Raw genomic sequence first — 19,022 nt, forward strand, 5'->3', positions numbered from 1 at the left:
CTTTTTTTATTTATTTATTAGTTTTCACTTTTATATAGCGCAAACTTTACCCGCAGGTATCAGAGCGCTTTAAATCAGCATGCTTATAACCAGCAAGACTAGCACTCTATATTACTGCCAACTTTGCTTAGCATAAGCAACAGCTAACTATTCACAAACAATGTTTATATACAATTGCAAATAAAAAAAAATGCAAAGCATTGTCATTTAAAATGCCATTAACTCAAACTTTAATGCTGCGAGACCTATTGCATTGTAAATGCTTGTTTCATATGGTGTTTTTTTTTTTTTCAGGTGTGAGACATTTGTGGATTGACACAGAGAAAAGAATAATTAGTTCCGGTCATACATATCATTTTTGTATAGTTTAATCACTATTTTCTTTGAAAAACACATGCAGTAGCATAAAAATTGAAGAACAGAGGCCCTGAAGAAACCCTAGGGTATTGCCCTTAAGACTGAAACATGTTGGCCCCTATACAGTTATTTGTTTGAAACTGTTTTTTCATGCACTGTTCCTGGTTTTAATTAGGAAGAGGCCAATCTCTATTAAAGTTTTCTTCCTTTTGCCCTCTATCCTATTTTAAATCACCACTTCAACACCTTTTTGGTTTTGCACTGCACTAGGATCACATCATATATCAATGTCTACACGGTCCCGGAGTGATTGTGGGTCGGAATCCAACTCCGACCGTGGGTTTGGTAGAAACGTCTCAATGATCTAGAGACACACGATCCCCGAAGGATGACCAGATGATAGTATTGATCACAACAAGACTTTGATGGGTATCCTATATTTGTTCATTGGTTTCACCCACAATCACTATTTGGTTCTGTGTGTTTTGTTCGAATGCTTAAATTAGTAGGTAGATCACCTTGGTATTCGATAGACTTAACAGTTATCTTTAACCCTTAATAGAGGTTCCCTTTGTTCCTCATATTCAAGACCCCTAGGTTTTCTTGTAGTGAATAGTATTATTGGGGATTGTAACCTAGGCCGGTCTCTAAACTTCCCTTAGACCCTCCACAGAGTATTGGTTTTCATGTTTCCAAACATTTGCTAGGCTCTAAAATGGTGCAGCAAAGCATTAGTTTACCACTGTGACAATTGCCAAGACATGGCACTGTCACTTATTATATCCAACGTACTGTATGTTTTGAAAATCGCTTAGATTTATAAAAGTGTTTCCCTTACGATTCAGCAAGAATCAGCGTTAACCCCCGGCTGGGAGACTAACACTTAAGCTACATGCCTGGTTTCCAGACCACTTAACGTTTTACCAGTACTAATTGGGGAAATCTTTAGTATTTCATAAAAATGTAGAGGTTTTGGGATCAAATAGTGTGGTGGTGTCTCATGCTCAGTAAAATTGTCCCACCTGTTTGAGCGTCGTTACTCCAATCCCGTGTAGTTTGCCTGTGCTAAAACTCACAAATTACAACACTCTTACAACACTCTTACTGTCGGGATGTTTGTCCCCTAAGGAAAAGGCCATGTTTGCACTTCATCAGCATAGAGTGCATACAGAGTCCACCAGTAGGAAGCCTCGCATTCTCGGTGGTTCACTGTGGGATGACTCTTGCTCTCTTTCCCCTCCTGGGTCATTATTGAGCAGGAATGCCTAGAATCAGGGATCTCCGCGATGGCCAGACAGCAAGACATTCAGCTGAACCTAATTGTACTATTTGCTGTCATGATAGTACAGTGGAACAGGACTCCAACAACCCGGTATGCACCATATCTGAAGGATGACCCAGTGATTTCCATTTCAGTTACTCCAACAAGGCATGACCACTACCAGACTGCCATTTAAATGACATTAGAAAATATATGGTGCTGAAACACTGATCCAGAAAATGACCAGTTGACCTGCATTATTGAATCCTAGGTCAATGCTTTCCAACTCTTCTGTTTTTTTTTTTCATGCATTTTCTACTGACCCGTCCCGTTTATCAACGTAGCATCAAACATAGGTTGATTTTGAGACGGTTGTTCTCAAGGACGGAACTGTTTAGCCCAATTTAATACAGCCATGGCACGTGAAAAGCTTAGTTTAAAACATTTTTTACTGCTGCCATCTAAGACCTTTGGATAGGTGACTCGATTCTGCAGCTACTTTTAAGCTCTAGTATTGTAGGCTCCAAACATGAAAATGACTAAAAAAAGAAAAAATGACAAGTATTGTCGGGTATAGCGTATAGGATACTTCTAAGAAGCATCACAGGGCCAATTTTTAAATGAGTCTGATCAAATCAAGTACTCCTCCAAGTAGCAGGCAGGCAATAAATGTGCACATTTTCTGTCTGACTTTCCAAATAATGTGTCACCAGTTATTTTGAACTTTAACAAATAATGAGTAAGTGTGCCATGTGAAATTTTATAATATGTTATGCCCGCGGCCTGAACGTACTACAAATCACCATACATTTACAACGTCAGACTTTTTTCAGTACTAAAGTGTTTATGGCATTTGTCCCCCTCCCCACGCCTGAAAAGGCACTTCTTTCCTGCCTAGTGTGTGCTACAGCATCTAGCTAGCACACCTACTTACAGATCAGACCCATCTACAGCACAGACTCAGAATAGCACAGAAGTGAAGATAAGGGTGATGCATTTAATACGAACCACTTAATTTCTGTATGCACATTCCATTGCATCCTTCTTAGCTAGTTCTGCCGGTGCAGATTGGCACCAGTCGTTTGCCTTGACTCTGCTCCAAAATAGATAGTCGACCATCTGAGATTACCGGACCTTGTAATCTCTGGATAGGAACACAAGAAAACCACTTTAAGTCCTTCCACCCTCACTCACCCTCACACCCCCCCTCACCCTCACTCTCACTCTCCCTCACAACCCCTCATCCTCTCACCCCCACCCTCACTCACACACCCCCCACACTCACACACACCCCCCACACTCACACCCCCCCCCCACACTCACACCCCCCCCCCACACTCACACCCCCCCCCACACTCACACCCCCCCCCACACTCACACCCCCCCCCACACTCACACACCCCCCCACACTCACACACCCCCCACACTCACACACCCCCCACACTCACACACCCCCCACACTCACACACCCCCCACACACACACACACCCCCACACACACACCCCCACACACACCCTCCCCCCCACACACACACCCCCACACACACACACACCCCCACACACACACACCCTCCCCCCCACACACCCCCACCCACACCCCTCACTCAACCCCTCATACCCTCACACACACCCCCACCCTCACTCACACACCCTCACACAACCTCACACCCCCTCATCCTCTCACCCCATCACACCCTCTCACCCTCATACCCTCACCCACACCTCCACTCACTCACACCCTCTCACCCTCATACCCTCACCCACACCTCCACTCACTCACAACCCCTCATCCTCTCACCCTCACACACCCACACACCCGCACATCCTCACCCACCCCCTCACCCACACACACCTCCTCACCCTCACCCAGTCACTCACACACCCTCACGCAGTCACACACACCCTCACACCCCCCTCCCTCACCCTCCCTCCCTCTCAGCCTCCCTCCCTCCCACCCTCCCTTCCTTCCTCTCAGCCTCCCTCCCTCCCACCCTCCCTTCCTCTCAGCCTCCCTCCCCCTCACCCTCCCTCCCCCTCCCTCCCCCTCACCCTCCCTCCCCCTCCCTCCCCCTCACCCTCTCTCACCCTCCCTCCCCCTCACCCTCTCTCACCCTCCCTCTCCCTCCCCCTCACCCTCTCTCAGCCTCCCTCCCCCTCAGCCTCCCTCCCCCTCAGCCTCCCTCAGCCTCCCTCCCCCTCACCCTCCCTCCCCCTCACCCTCCCTCACCCTCCCTCCCCCTCACCCTCCCTCACCCTCCCTCACCCTCACCCTCCCTCACCCTCACCCTCCCTCACCCTCCCTCCCCTCTCAACCTCCCCCTCACTCACTCACTCCCCCTCACTCACTCACTCCCCCTCACTCACTCACTCCCCCTCACTCACTCACTCACTCCCCCTCACTCACTCACTCCCCCTCACTCACTCACTCCCCCTCACTCACTCACTCCCCCTCACTCACTCACTCCCCCTCACTCACTCCCCCTCACTCACTCCCCCTCACTCACTCCCCCTCACTCACTCCCCCTCACTCACTCCCCCTCACTCACTCACCCTCACTCACTCACCCTCACTCACTCACCCTCACTCCCTCCCTCACCCTCACTCCCTCACTCCCCACACCCTCCCTCACCTTATCTCACCCCCTCACCGACACCCCCTCACCGACACCCTCTCTCACACCCCTCACCATCACACCCCCTCACCCTCACACCCCCTCACCCTCACACCCCCTCACCCTCACACCCCCCTCACCCTCACACCCCCCTCACCCTCACACCCCCCTCACCCTCACACCCCCCTCACCCTCACACCCCCCTCACCCTCACACCCCCTCACCCTCACCCTCACACCCCCCTCACCCTCACACCCCCCTCACCCTCACACCCCCCTCACCCTCACACCCCCCTCACCCTCACACCCTCCTCACCAATCATCACACCCCCTCACACCCACCCCCACCCTCACACCCACCCTCACCCCCACAAAATATATAATAGAATAGCAAAACATGCTATGCGTTATTGTGTTTGCTATGCTGTTTTGTTAAGCTATGCTTTGTTGTGTTTAGTTAAGCTATGCTATATTTTGCTGTGTTTTGCTATGTTTTGTTATGTGTTATGCTATGCTACGTTTTGTTATGCTACGTTTTGTTATGCTACGCTACGTTTTGTTATGCTACGCTACGTTTTGTTATGCTATGCTACGTTTTGTTATGCTATGCTACGTTTTGTTTCGCTATCCTATGCTTTGTTTCGCTATCCTATGCTTTGTTTCGCTATCCTATGCTTTGTTTCTCTATCCTATGCTTTGTTTCTCTATCCTATGCTTTGTTTCGCTAATCGCTATCCTATGCTTTGTTTCGCTAATCGCTATCCTATGCTTTGTTTCGCTATCCTATGCTTTGTTTCGCTATCCTATGCTTTGTTTCGCTATCCTATGCTTTGTTTCTCTATCCTATGCTTTGTTTCGCTAATCGCTATCCTATGCTTTGTTTCGCTAATCGCTATCCTATGCTTTGTTTCGCTAATCGCTATCCTATGCTTTGTTTCGCTATCCTATGCTTTGTTTCGCTATCCTATGCTTTGTTTCGCTATCCTATGCTTTGTTTCGCTAATCGCTATCCTATGCTTTGTTTCGCTATCCTATGCTTTGTTTCGCTATCCTATGCTTTGTTTCTCTATCCTATGCTTTGTTTCTCTATCCTATGCTTTGTTTCTCTATCCTATGCTTTGTTTCTCTATCCTATGCTTTGTTTCGCTAATCGCTATCCTATGCTTTGTTTCGCTAATCGCTATCCTATGCTTTGTTTCGCTATCCTATGCTTTGTTTCGCTATCCTATGCTTTGTTTCGCTAATCGCTATCCTATGCTTTGTTTCACTATCCTATGCTTTGTTTCGCTATCCTATGCTTTGTTTCGCTATCCTATGCTTTGTTTCGCTATCCTATGCTTTGTTATGCTATCCTATGCTTTGTTATGCTATGCTTTGTTATTCTATGCTATGTTTTGTTATGCTATGCTATGTTTTGTTGTGTTTTATTATGCTATGCTTTGTTTTGCTATGCCATGTTTGTTGTGTTTGGTATGCTATAACAAAACATAGCATAGCAAAACAAGAATAATAAAACACAACAAAACATAGCATAGCACAACAAAGCATAGCACAACAAAGCATAGCACAACAAAGCATAGCACAACAAATCAAGCATAGGGTAGCAAAATATAATATAGCATAACAAAACAAAACATAGCATAGCAATACAAAACATAGCATAGCATACAACATCACTCCGCACCACCACAGCATCACTCAGGGGCACCACAACATCACTAGGCGCTACCACAGCATCACTGAAGCCCACAGCATCACTCGTTCGCCATCACATCACTCAGCGCCACCACAGCATCAATCTGTGCAACCATTCAACACCAGGTTCACATATGTTCTCTCAATGTTTCAAGCTTTATTGCAAATGTAACAAAAAGATGTTAATATTTCACTTCTGTTCTTGGATTTTCGTCACAATAAAATACACTGAACATAATCTTCACAAAAGTTATTTACAAAAGTTTAAGCTAGTGCCATTATCAATTACAATAACTTGCATTTAAGTATTAATTATTGAAAACAAAATTAAAAGCCATTGTTGTTTGTAATATCAATACATGTAAGTCACGTAAACACAACACATTTTGCATTACAAATGCTATAGTTGTCACATTTGCAAAAGTTATAACTATTGGCATTGTAAATGGCCGCTATTAATTTCGGTATTTTCACAAACAAAACATAAATAAAAAATGTGTTTACAATACCAATAGCTCAAACTTTCCTACTGCGAGACCTATTGCATTGCAAATGTTTGTTCTGATTAGGCGACACCTATTCATTTTGGCGCCAAGTCAGCCGTTTCCTGGTTAAAAGTGTTCTATACAAATTCGTATTCATTTATTCACACAGTGACTGCAGCCGGCCCAGAGCAACATGCTGCCCATGCATTCCCAACACCACATCAGATATAATGTCCTGCCAGCAATGCTCGATGAGACTACAACCCAACCTGACAAGTCTTGCAGACAGTCACTTTGACATAATCAATGACTGCAGCCTGCAAATCTCTGTTCTCACTCATTATAACAACAAGGACCAATGGGATGAATTTAAATGTTGCTATTGCCTTGTCAATAGCAAACAGTGGATGCCCGTTTTCACAGCACTATGTCGGTCTGGCATTTTTCCTCACTTTTTGTGGATCCCACCTCAAGCGAGTGGGGGGCAGTGGAGTGGGTAGGGGACGAAATGGAAAAGAGCAGAGGAAGGGGCAACGGTCCAGGACCAGCTGGCAAAGCTAAGTGAGATAATGAGCCCCGACTCCACTACTGGGCAAGGAGGAAGATCTGTAGGAGGCTTCTACACCCCTATTTCTCCCCATTTTCCAACCATTCTGTTTGATTTGGATGATTATCAGTGATTGGGCAAACTGCAGAATGGGGTGTGATCAACATACAAAGTGCTTCTAGGTCCAGAATTAATTTTACCCAAAACTCCATCTATCAGCGTTGCCTGAGCTCATAGACTATTGTATCTTACAACCAATCCTTAAGATGCCAGACCAATAAGTAAAACAATTTAGTATGCTGTTCAGAATCACCACAGCAATTAGAATAAGAAAGAAAGCAAGCATATATATCTGTCACAGGTTATAGCATCTTAAGTCAAAATCAACCTGGTGGAAGACAATAACATACTGAAGCACTAGTTTCTACTGCTGAAACAGCAGCAAGCAGCAGCTACAATAGAGATGGGAGACAGTGACAATGTAGTGGTATTAATAGCTGTGACCAACAGGGAAGGAGAAATCACAGGAACAGTACAATTGGAAAGGTGAATTTCGAGAGCAGCTCAAGGCGACCAAGCTGAAATGTTTTGGGGGGAAAAAAGTTGCAATGAATTTAAATCTTTCTTAGACATGAACTGAAGAGAGTGAAGTGAAGAACCACAATAGGATGGGAGCTAGTCTGCGGTACCCAATCAAACTGCAGCTATGGCAGGTCAATCCTCAAGTGAAATCCCTAAAATGATTCCACCCTAAAAGTAACCTGATGGCACAGACAAACTAGCTGTACATTCTTCTTACTATTCCTGGACTCATCATGATGCCTGCATTAATACACAAAAGCCAAGAGAAGATTATACCCAACCCACAAAGGTGGAGCCCTGGTGTGGGTGCTTATGAAGACGCCTCAGGACACACAAAACAGTAATCTAAATGTCTTTGTCCCAAACATATCAAAGTACCTTTTTTTATTTTAGTCGAAATAGCAATACAATAAAAATGCATTATAATTTATGATGTCTAAAATGACTAACAGTTGTTGCAATGTAAATATCGAAACTCCATTCAATACTGCATTCAACACATTTATATAAATGCAACTCATTAAAAAAATCTAATAAGACAATCTTGATTTAAAAACCCAATTTCATGATGTAACCACAGATATTAAAATACAAACCTAATATAAAAGTTACTCATAATTTAACGATGTACATTCATGCTGTTTTTGAGGAACTTTCTAGAGTCAGAAAAGTTGACAGTGGAAAAAAAAACGTTGTACCCTTCAGCAGCCAAATAATCCTTGCTCATCTCAAATGACATCTTGTTGCTTTCCATGCTGAGTAAATATATGCCGCTACTGCAAGGTTCATTTCTCTTGAGTCCCTCTTGTAACAATGAGGGCTTCCTTGTAGCACTGCGAGTTATATATTAGAAACAAGGGACACAAAAAGTACGTTCTGTGTAGCAAGGTGCTGGTACGTTGAAGCATGAAATAAACTATTGTCTCTAAACCTCCCAGGGCACTGGTACAGGTGTCTGAAATGTTGTCCACAGACCTAGACCATTTTTAGTGAACAACGATACCTGCTAAGTACCAAGCTCAAACTTATCGAGAAATCAAGGTGTTCATTGAAGGCCAAGAAAATGAGCTGGGGATTGCAGGAGAAACTATGGAAGGTAACAGACAATAGAGGTTTTCCCACAGAAAAAGAGCAAAAATAATCTGTTGGACACAGCCCATTGTGTCACAATTGGAGCTCATAAGAACAGGATACAAGATAATGATGTAAATACAATGGTGGTCACTACTGCCATGCCACTGGAACAGAGGTCTAATTCCCCTCACAGTACATAAACACTTTAGCTCCCAAAGTCAACCATAGTTTCACATTCCAACTCCTGGACATTAACGTTAATGCTAATGTGAAGCTTTCCCGTGCCTCTGGAATGATCTTAACCACATGGCTGCTGGGCGTTTTCCCCCCCTGTGCTGGAAAATGCCATTTTAGTGGCACCATGACGAGCTCAGCTCGTCATCAGCACGACACCCGTGGGTGATGACGAGCAGCTCGTCATCAGCATCGAAAGGGTTAAACAATTTTGCCCAGATTTTAGACTCTTTTTAGATATTCGATGATAATATCAGAGTATACCACAACAAAATAACTTTCATAGGAGAATGCATGGAACACAATTTGGCAAACTGTTGGAAAGCACTGAAGGACGAGGACATTGTGGCAATCTGTTAGACAAATGAGTTTAAAACGATATGAGCAAGTTTGCTAAGTACGTTCAGAAACATAAAGCATGGCAAAAATAAGTTTAAAAAAAAAAACAACAAGACTAACTAAAATTAGACTGTTTTAACTTCCTGAACGTTATGGTATTTTGAAGCTGTCAAATGTGTTGAGCAGGGAGAAGTAGTAATTTAACAAACAGGAAATCAACATCACCAAACCGTTATCTCCCATCACCGTTACAATTTTAACATTTAAACTGAAATCGATCGTAAGCACAGGAGAGGGGGCTCTAAAAATGTAGGGACCAGCCAGAAGATGTCATTGAGAATGGGTTTTACATTAAACTGAATGCGATTTAGGAGCAGTTTCGTAAACATACCAAAACTAGACATGGACACGTTTTAGACAGGAACAAACTGACAGCAAACTACGAGTTTTAACACCTAAACAACTCCACGTGAGAAAATAATGCTTCTCAAATGTGTGAATGGAAAAGCAAAGTTAATACAAAGCCAAACTGCACAAATTCAAGAGAGATGGGTATGGGTCGGATCCTAGTGTGTAAAATGCTTTAAAAAAAATCATATTATCTTGTCCGAATCACTCTGAACGTACGTGTGCAGTTAGGTATTTTACATTTGAGACTGGCTGTCCAAATTCTAACGTAAACTTAACAGAACATCAACGCATGCCGGTAAATGCTACCCAAATTCACAACGGAATGAAGCATTTTCGAAACAGAAAGTATTAAAAAGGTCAGTGGCAATACTAAAATACTGAAGGAAAATATAGATAACAATCCATGCATGCGCTCAAAAAGTGCCCTGGATTCAATGGTCACATTCAACAGAACGCTCTTACAAACTCAGATGGAAAGAGCTGGTGAAAAAAAAAATGAAGGTGGCAAGCCACTTTCAGATTATAATTTAAGGATAAAATATCCAGAAAATTAAAATATGAATTTGTTTCTATACTCGCTCGTTTTTTGGTCTCTGCTAGCGTTGCTGCGCACATGCGCAGCCGCTCGGCGAGATTTTATGTTTAGGAGTAGCTTCAGTAAAGGACTTTAAGCCCCGCCCCTCTGTTCTATCGGCTGGGATCACCATTTATGCTAAACGGTGGCCAGCCATTGGAAAAGAGCTCTTTGTGACGTGTACTTTTAGGCTTTTTTGGCCAGCTCACTTGGACGGGCTCGCCTGCTTTCCTTCTGAAGTAAAAGGTTTCTTATCTTTATGGGGCCATGTGTTTCAAACACATGGACCCATAAAGACAAGCTGCACCGCGTCTTTATTTTTGCATCTCGCTTTCACTTTCGCGATGCAAAAATAAACCGTGGCTGACTGGCGAGCGCTTGTTTTAAAGCACACATCCCTGCAGCAGAATGCAATAAACTGTGGCTGCCTGGCGAGCGCTGGGTTTAAAGCACACATCACTGCAGCAGAATGCAATAAACTGTGGCTGCCTGGCGATCGCTGGGTTTAAAGCACACATCCCTGCAGCAGAATGTGGCCCGCCTTTCCTCAAGGCCTGTATGTTTTCTGGAGTGGTTTACAGAATTGACCCCCTTCCCCCGCCCCAGTAACAGTGTGTTACGTATAGTGCGTGATGCTCCGTGCTTGCTCTGCTCACTGCGAAGGCGCTGGGGAGATTAGCTGTGTGCATTTCTCAGACACACTTTTCTGTGTGTGTGTATATAAAATACTGTTTTCCTGTAGTGAAAATGAGCACACTTGATTGTTTTCCACTTGTGCTTACAGCAGAAGAGATGAGAGCGGACACCTGTAAACAGAAGACAGATATTGGCCTGTCTAAAGTTAATGTGTACACATTACTGAAAAAAACATGCAAAGTGCACTGTATCACACAGAGCGTTAGTTTACTCAAGGAGGCGCGGGGCTCTCATTGTATTAAAGACAATTGGTGAAGTTCACATTTGCACTTAAAATCAGTCAGACTAGGAACAATAAGAAACAAATGCGCGGGTGTTTTTTTCGGGACGGAAACCGGGAGGAGGCGATTTTCTAATGACGTTCAAAGCGAAAAGTAATTAATATCGCCTCTTCCAAGTGGATGGGAACAAAACATTTTAAAGAAAGGGAAAAAAAAACGTATCGTAAACATTTTTTATTGAGGGTGAAAAGTTGGTCTGATACACATTTGAATTATTTCCAAATAAATAGTTATTACCACAGAAAAAATAAAACCGCTAGGGAGTTATGCAAAAAGTTTCGAAATGATTTAACTTGTCAAAAATGCCCTGTTCGCATACTGTGTTTGGTGGGAAGCGTGTGGTCATTTTGATAAATTATTTCAAATGATAATCTCAGTTTAAAATGCGTTATTACTGGTTTCGCCCCAAAGATTAACGAAAATCAAAAAACAACATTAAAATATACATATATTTAAATCAACGACTTCCTCCAACCTAGTCCTTTATTTAGGTGCTTGTTCAAATTCTACGTGGTCATGCAAACTGATCATATTGCTCCTTAGCACATCTTTGTTGGCTACCTATTATTTTTATTTCTTGTTTTATAAATATTTGTAGACAAGATGTGGCATAACGACCAGATCTGCAGACTTTGGAACCAAGGAGCCAGGTTCGAAATGCTGACATTTACACAGCCACTGCCAGACATAGACATAGATTACATCATGAGCAATGAAAAACTTCCTTCATGCTCCCCGAAAAAGCAAAGGAGGTAATTTTTGCTGTATCATAAAAATGATATTGTTCATAGCAACGTGGCATGCAAACAGTAACTCGTATTTTACTTTGAAAAGTGAACTTTTTGTGACAACGCCGAAAGTTTGCCTGCATGTTTAACATTATAATAGGTATAATCAATCAATCAAGAAATTTGTAATTACAAAATACTTAGCACCCCGGGTTTATTAAGGGCTAGGAGTCATTCTTTATTGAGTATGAGTAGGGGACAAAGAGAGGAGAGAGTGGAGAGAAAAGGAGCAGCGAGTGGGACAAAAAAAGATAGGCATACCTGTAGACAAAAAACAAGCATTGAAAATGCAATAGGTCTTGCCTTTGATTAAGTTAAAGCCATTTGCTTTGCTAATGAATAGCAAAGCAAATGGCTTTAACTTGATGAAAGGCAAGACCTATTGCATCTTAATGCTTGTTTTCTTTGCATTTCGGCGCCCACTAGCGCAGAGCAAAGTGAACAAAAATAGACAGTATTCAGAACAGTCAAGCTCGCCACTCGAAAACACCACCAGCTGATCCACACCACCAAGAAAACCGCATTCAAGGAACAACTAGACAACAACGCCCACAACAGCAAGGAACTCTTCAACATCGTCAAAGAGCTCTCGAACCCTAGAGCCTGTAACAACGACATCATCCCCATCGCAAGACCTCTGCAACTCGCTCGCCTCGTTCTTCCACAGCAAGATCGCAGATATACACAACAGTTTCAGCACACAGCCAACGCACCCTACGACCACACCAACGCCCCCACCACCACCCTCCGCGTCTGGACCCCGATCAACACCGAAGACACCATCCGCACTATGAACTCCATCCACGCCGGATCACCAACCGACCCCTGCGCTCACCATGTCTTCAACAAGGCTGACTCCATCATCGCACCCCATCTCCGAGACATCATCAACGCCTCCTTCGACACCGCCACCTTCCCAGAGAGCTGGAAACACGCCGAACTCAGTGCCCTACTGAAGAAACCATCAGCGGACCCCACCGACCTCAGGAACTACCGCCCCATCTCGCTCCTTTCTTTTCCCGCCAAAGTCATCGACAAGACCTTCAACAGACAGCTGGCCGCCTTCCTCGAGACGAATGGATCCCTCGACCACTCGCAGTCCGGTTTCAGAGCCAACAACAGCACCGAGACCGCCCTCATCGCAGCCACAGACGACATCCGAGCCCTGCTCGACAACGGGGAAACAGCGGCACTCATCCTCCTGGATCTCTCCGCGACGCTCGACACGGTCTGCCACCGCACCCTAGTGTAGCGCTTCAGCAACATCGGAATCCAGGAGAAGGCACTGGAATGGATCTCCTCCTTCCTCGCCGGAAGAACCCAGAGAGTCCGCCTCCCACCGTTCAGATCAGAGGCCACCGAAGTCATCTGCGGCGTACCACAAGGCTCATCGCTCAGCCCCACGATGTTCAACATCTACATGAGCCCCCTCGCGGCCATCGCACGCCAACACAACCTCAACATCATCTCCTACGCCGACGACACCCAGCTGATCCTCTCCCAACCGCCAGAACCAACCTTCACGAAGGGATGAAAGACGTGGATGATGAACAGCCGCCTGAAACTGAACTCAGACAAGACAGAAGTCCTCATCCTGAGATCATCACCCTCCGCATGGGACGACTCCTGGTGGCCCCCTGCCCTGGGCAGCGCACCCAAAACAACGGACCACGCACGCAACCTGGACTCCTCCCTGTCGATGAGCAGACAAGTCAACGCCGTCTCCTCGTCTTGCTTCAACATCCTACGCATGCTACGGAAGATCTTCCGGTGGATCCCCACCGAAACCAGGAAGACGGTCACCCAGGCACTCGTCACCAGCCGTTTCGACTGCGGGAACTCCCTCTACGCCGGAACCACAGCCAAACTTCAGAAAAGACTCCAGCGCATTCAGAACGCCTCAGCACGACTCATCCTGGACATCCCCCATCACAGTCACATCTCCGGACACCTGAGAGACCCGCACTGGCTCCCCGTCAGCAAGAGAATCACGTTCCGACTCCTCACCCACGCACACAAATCCCACCACAACCAAGGCCCCAGATACCTCAACGACCGCCTGACCTTCTACACTCCAACCCGCCAGCTACGATCGACCAGCCACGCCCTCGTTCCCCGCATCCGAAAAGCCACAACAGGAGGAAGATCCTTCTCCTACCTGGCAGCCAAGACGTGGAACTCCATCCCCATCCGCCTGACACAAGACCACCTCTCCTTCAGGAAGCAACTCAAGACCTGGCTGTTCGAGCAGTAGCGGACCCCTCCTCTCCCCCACGCGCCTTGAGACCCTCTGGGCGAGTAGCGCGCTATACAAATGCCTTGATTGATTGATTATTATTGTACAGTTCCAAAACGAGGTACACAAACGATTAGGTTACTGTTCATCAAAACCATCATAGCTGAAGAAAAAAAAAACATTTTAGTTCAGATGACATTTTCAGTCAGAACCCTTACGGAGACATGCAGCAGGAAGCGAACAGGCTGGAAAGCCTTAATATACACACACAAATCACAAAGCTCTTACAAAGTTTAAGAGGGGGTAAACTGGGGCAAAGCGGTGCAGCTTCAAACTCAATAATAAAGTACATCAATGTGATCTTCCATTTTGGCTGACACAGATCATCCTTAAATAATGACAGTTCTCTTATACCAGTTCGAACGTCGATACCAAAAAGAGAAACAATTGTTTTACAACCATGCACAATGTAAAAAGGCGAACGTGCAAAGAGCTCGAGAAAAACTTCAGTGCACCTGGAGACATGAACCAGACAGGCCGTGTGTACATCTGAACGCAAGTGTTTAAACAGTGTTCTTGCCACCTGCACCGTACACACAAGGCTCTGAGATAGATCTCTCACAAAAAAGTACAACGCTCTATGTTTAAGTGATACATATACACGAAAATCAAACCATGGGAAACGAAGTAAATCAGAGGCAAGAAGCTAAATAACAGACTTATACAGGGTAGTATTGTATAAATATATTGGTGGATTTGTATAAATACACACAAAACACACATGCGAGCGTATAACATATAGACACAAATCATATAGGTGAATATACGTACACAGAATGTCTACCGACAATGATAGCTCAAACAGATGTACAGCCTCACTTCCTCTAAATGCATTACTTGCTCGTATATAAATACATATATTAAATCCATTTACACGAAAGACACAGCAAGTGTTAAAAAGCGGACCAATCATTATCCCCTTAAAACTGCACAAAGGGCTTCCAAGGGATTAGGACAAACAATTAGCGGACACGCATAACAGTCAGACTGTCAAGTAGTAAAAGGGTGCCGGAGTAGGATTACTGAAAATAAACAAACACAACTGAGGTTCAGGAAAGAAAAGAAGACACCACCGGAATATGACTGATGAAGGGGCACAGTACGAATAGCATAGCTGAAGGTAACCGTGGGACCTGGGGGGGGGGGGGGGGCTGCATTACATAGCCCTGCCCCTTTCCCCCGCGGCCTCCAGCTCTCTGCTCTGCTAACAATAGGGGCCTGGCCTGGCTTCCTGGCAAAAGGGAGGGGGGGTGCGCCTCCACGATCTCCTCCCCTCGGTCCGGTAGCACACCGGGGAGCACGAAGGGCGGAACAGACAGCTCGTACCCAGGACAGTGGCTGAACACCCTGCAGAGTGGATACTCACTGGTGGGGCGGTAGGATGAGGCTGGATGTTGGAGGACCCGTCTACCTCTCTACCTTTCACTCCGACAACATGGCGGCGCTCTGGGGGCCGACCAGTGGCGGAGCGCGCGCTGCATGCTGGGAGCGTCATGGCGGCTGCGACCAGAGCGGGAGGGCCTGGGCAGCTGGGCGTCACCTTGGCAACGGCGGCGCGCGTCAGGTTGGGGGAGCGGAAGTCGCGCACTGACAGCGCAGGAACAGCTGTGAATCCCTGATCCAGTTGGTGAGCATGGAAGGGACCCGTCCCGTGACTGGTCACCTTTCGCGCTCTATTCTCACAGTGACAGTAAGCGGTCAGGAAGATTTGGCTTTTTTTTTAGCTCGCACCGCAGACGAAGTACTCTGAACTCACAGGACGCAGACCGTCAACACGACTTTATCGCCCCTATGGGTGATTCTTTGTAGTTCTGGCGTATGAGTTGTGACCTATAGTTATAAAAGCAGAATTATTTTTTGATTAAAAAAAAGTACATTTACTTGTTGAGTTCCGAGGGTTCTGTAAACAAATTGTATGCTTGTCGAATTTAAAAAATGTAAAGTTCCATTCAAATTGAACTTGATCTCAGATTTTGTAATGCGCGGTTTCTGCTCTAAGGGTAATACTCCTCGGAAATGGCAGTTTTAGCAGTTAAGTGTGGTTCTTCTGGCGCCACATTAGCTTGAAGCAACTATCCATCAGGATGGTGTAGTGTCGTGAGACTATTTGCGCTAGGACCCATGTGATTCTGGGCTGGCTCAACAGAGGAATTAGATAACTTGCTGGGAGTCGTGGGAGGAGTGGTTACGGTGATGACACGCTGAGAGTTGCAGTGTGTGATCGTAGAATAAAGACCTCCGGTGAAGAGTTTCTTTCGTGTGTGGTGTGTTTACTTGCAAGCTGTCATGCTGGGGAGGATGGTACAGTAATAGCCGGCCCATCATAGCCCTGTCCACACAGTAAGCTTAATGCCCCGGAACTAGTGTTTGCACATCCTCTGGCAGGAGTAGCCAGAGGCTATTTAATAAATTGGCAGGACCGCTCGTGGTCTTCCTGCCTACACCGATGAGTGCACATGTGTTGTTATTAGGGGGGGGGGGGGTATCCAAGCAGGCTCCATGTAGCATACACCAATGAAGACCGGTAGAAAGGTGTATTTATTTATTTATTTATTTATTTATTTATTTATTTATTTATTTTTGACACTTGTAAAGCGCTGCTTATACCCTCAGGCGTCAAGGCGCTCAAACCATTATTGAAAAAGTGAAGAGAGAAGAACTAAACCGGTTACAGAGAAGAATGAATTAGTGAGAGAAAAGCCAGGTTTTCAAAAGTTTGCGAAACTGGAACAGCGTGGTACTTTGTCTGATGTTGAGAGGCAAAGTATTCCAAAGTTTAGGGGCCGCCACCAGAAAGCGACGGTCCCCCCAAGACACTGTTTTGGTGCGTGGAACAAGCAGCTGGTTAAAGGCAGCTGAGCGTAGAGCTCTAGTGGGCTTGTAGATTTGCAGTTTGTCTCGTAGGAAAAATGGTCCTTGGTCATTGAGTGTTTTAAAAACTATACAGAGAGCCTTAAAGTGGACTCTTTTTTGTACAGTCAGCCAGTGGAGATCTTTTATGTTTTTGGCAATGGGTTCGAACTTTGTTTTGCCGGTGATAAGGCGGGCTGCTGCATTTTGTATGGTTTGCAATTTTGTAGTGACTCGGGTTTGCGCCTTGAGAAATAAACCATTACAATAGTCCAAGGATGAGAGGACAAGGGCAGAAACAAGTGTCTTAATCGCAGATTCGGGAAGAAAAGGACGAATTTTGCGAATCATTTTTAGTTTTAGGTGCGCAGTAGATGCAGTCTTGTTGGCATGATCCATAAAGTTCAGTCCATCATCGAAAACAATCCCCAGGTTCCTGACCTTGGAAGTTGGTATAGGAGGTGTGCCAAAGGACTCCGGCCACCAGGTGGTGGACCAGGCTGGTGATAATGGACCGAAAATGAGTACCTCAGTTTTTTCTGAGTTTAACTTTAAACAGTTTTTCGCCATCCAGTCTCCTATATCTAGGAGCCCTATCTTAAATTTTTCAGCTACTTGCTCTCCGTCACCTTTGATCGCCAACACTAGTTGGGTGTCGTCGGCGTACGAGGTAAGGCTCATCCCGTGTGCTTTGATGGTCTTAGCTAGGTCCGACACATAGATGTTGAAGAGTGTCGGACTAAGGGATGAGCCTTGAGGAACACCACAGGGGGCGGAGAGTTGTGCTGATTGAAAGGGTCCTAGGGTGACCGCCTGCGTTCTATTGGCAAGGAAAGAGGCAATTAGATTTTTGGCCGTATGACAGATGCCTAATCCTTGGACACGGTCGACCAAGATGTTGTGGTCGACCGTGTCGAAGGCCGCTGATAGATCTAGCAGCACCAGTATGGCAGTGCCACCTTGGTCCCTGATGACCCTGATGTCATCAGCGGCTTTGATCAGGGCGGTCTCAGTCCCGTGATGTTTCCGAAATCCAAACTGTGTATTGTCCAGGAGCTGGTGCACTTCAATAAACTCAGAGATCTGGGTATTCATGATCTTTTCGATTGTCTTTGCCAAAAATGGAAGACTTGCAATTGGACGATAATTTTTTAGCTCATTTTTGTCGAGCGAGGGTTTTTTTAGCAGCGGCTTTAGCAAAGTGTTTTTGAGCGGGTCGGGGTAATGACCTGACTGCAAAATCAAATTACAGACCTGCGTGAGTGCTGGTGTGATGACGTCTAGGACTGGTGTGAGGACCGATAAAGGGCAGGGGTCTAGGGGTGAGCCTGATTTGATGGTCAGAAGTGTGTTTTTTATTTGCTCTTGAGTGACTGGTTGAAAACAGGAAAAGGCATTAGCAGAGGGGGAGGTGAAGGCAGGATTAGGGACCGGGAGCAATTTGGAAGAGAATGCTTGATAGATGTCATCTACTTTGGTGTAGAAAAACGCTGCAAGGGAGTCACACAGTGACTGCGACGGGGGGGGCGTAAGATCCGGGGAGTTACCTGATAGCGTTTTAGTAATGGAAAATAATTGCTTGCTGGAATTTCTGGCCTGCTCAATTTGGACGGTGTAATATTCTCTTTTGGCTTGTGCAATCATGTTTTTATATAGAGCTACAGCCTCTCTATAGGCAGACTTGCTATCTGCATTATAATCTTTCCTCCAGATTCTCTCCTTGCTGCGGTTGATCTGTTTTTGTGTCCTGAGTTTATCGTTATACCAAGGAGCGGTAGGTTTAGCTCTGTTGCTAGAATGTTCCTTGGAAGGGGCTGCTTGGTAAGATGCCTTGCCAATCCATTCATATAGTTGCTGAAGAGCTAGGTTGGGGTCAGTGGCAAACTCTGGGCAGGTTTGTGAAAGTGTTAGTTTAAAATGTTCTAAACTGATTATTTATTAAT

The 19,022-nt window shown here is 45.3% G+C and overlaps 1 protein-coding gene across 23 annotated transcripts in view; it reads right to left on the reverse strand.

Moving 5' to 3' along the window:
• PUM1 (pumilio RNA binding family member 1) overlaps positions 1-15,724 on the reverse strand; it is a 1,043,345-nt gene extending 1,027,621 nt beyond the window's left edge. For 12 of the 23 annotated variants that reach the window (XM_086956839.1, XM_086956838.1, XM_086956834.1 and 9 more), the window contains exon 1: positions 2,627-2,762. In XM_086956839.1, coding sequence (XP_086812965.1) covers positions 2,627-2,648 — 22 coding nt within the window. In that variant the 5' untranslated portion in view covers positions 2,649-2,762. Of the gene's footprint in view, positions 1-2,626; positions 2,763-15,595 lie in introns of those variants that run through there. The other 11 variants (XM_086956835.1, XM_086956828.1, XM_086956827.1 and 8 more) reach the window with 5 other exon arrangements.
• Between the last annotated feature and the right edge of the window lie 3,298 nt (positions 15,725-19,022).

The sequence above is a fragment of the Lissotriton vulgaris genome, chromosome 2_1 (genome assembly GCF_964263255.1).
Source record: "Lissotriton vulgaris chromosome 2_1, aLisVul1.2, whole genome shotgun sequence".
NCBI classification, from domain to species: Eukaryota; Metazoa; Chordata; class Amphibia; order Caudata; family Salamandridae; genus Lissotriton; species Lissotriton vulgaris.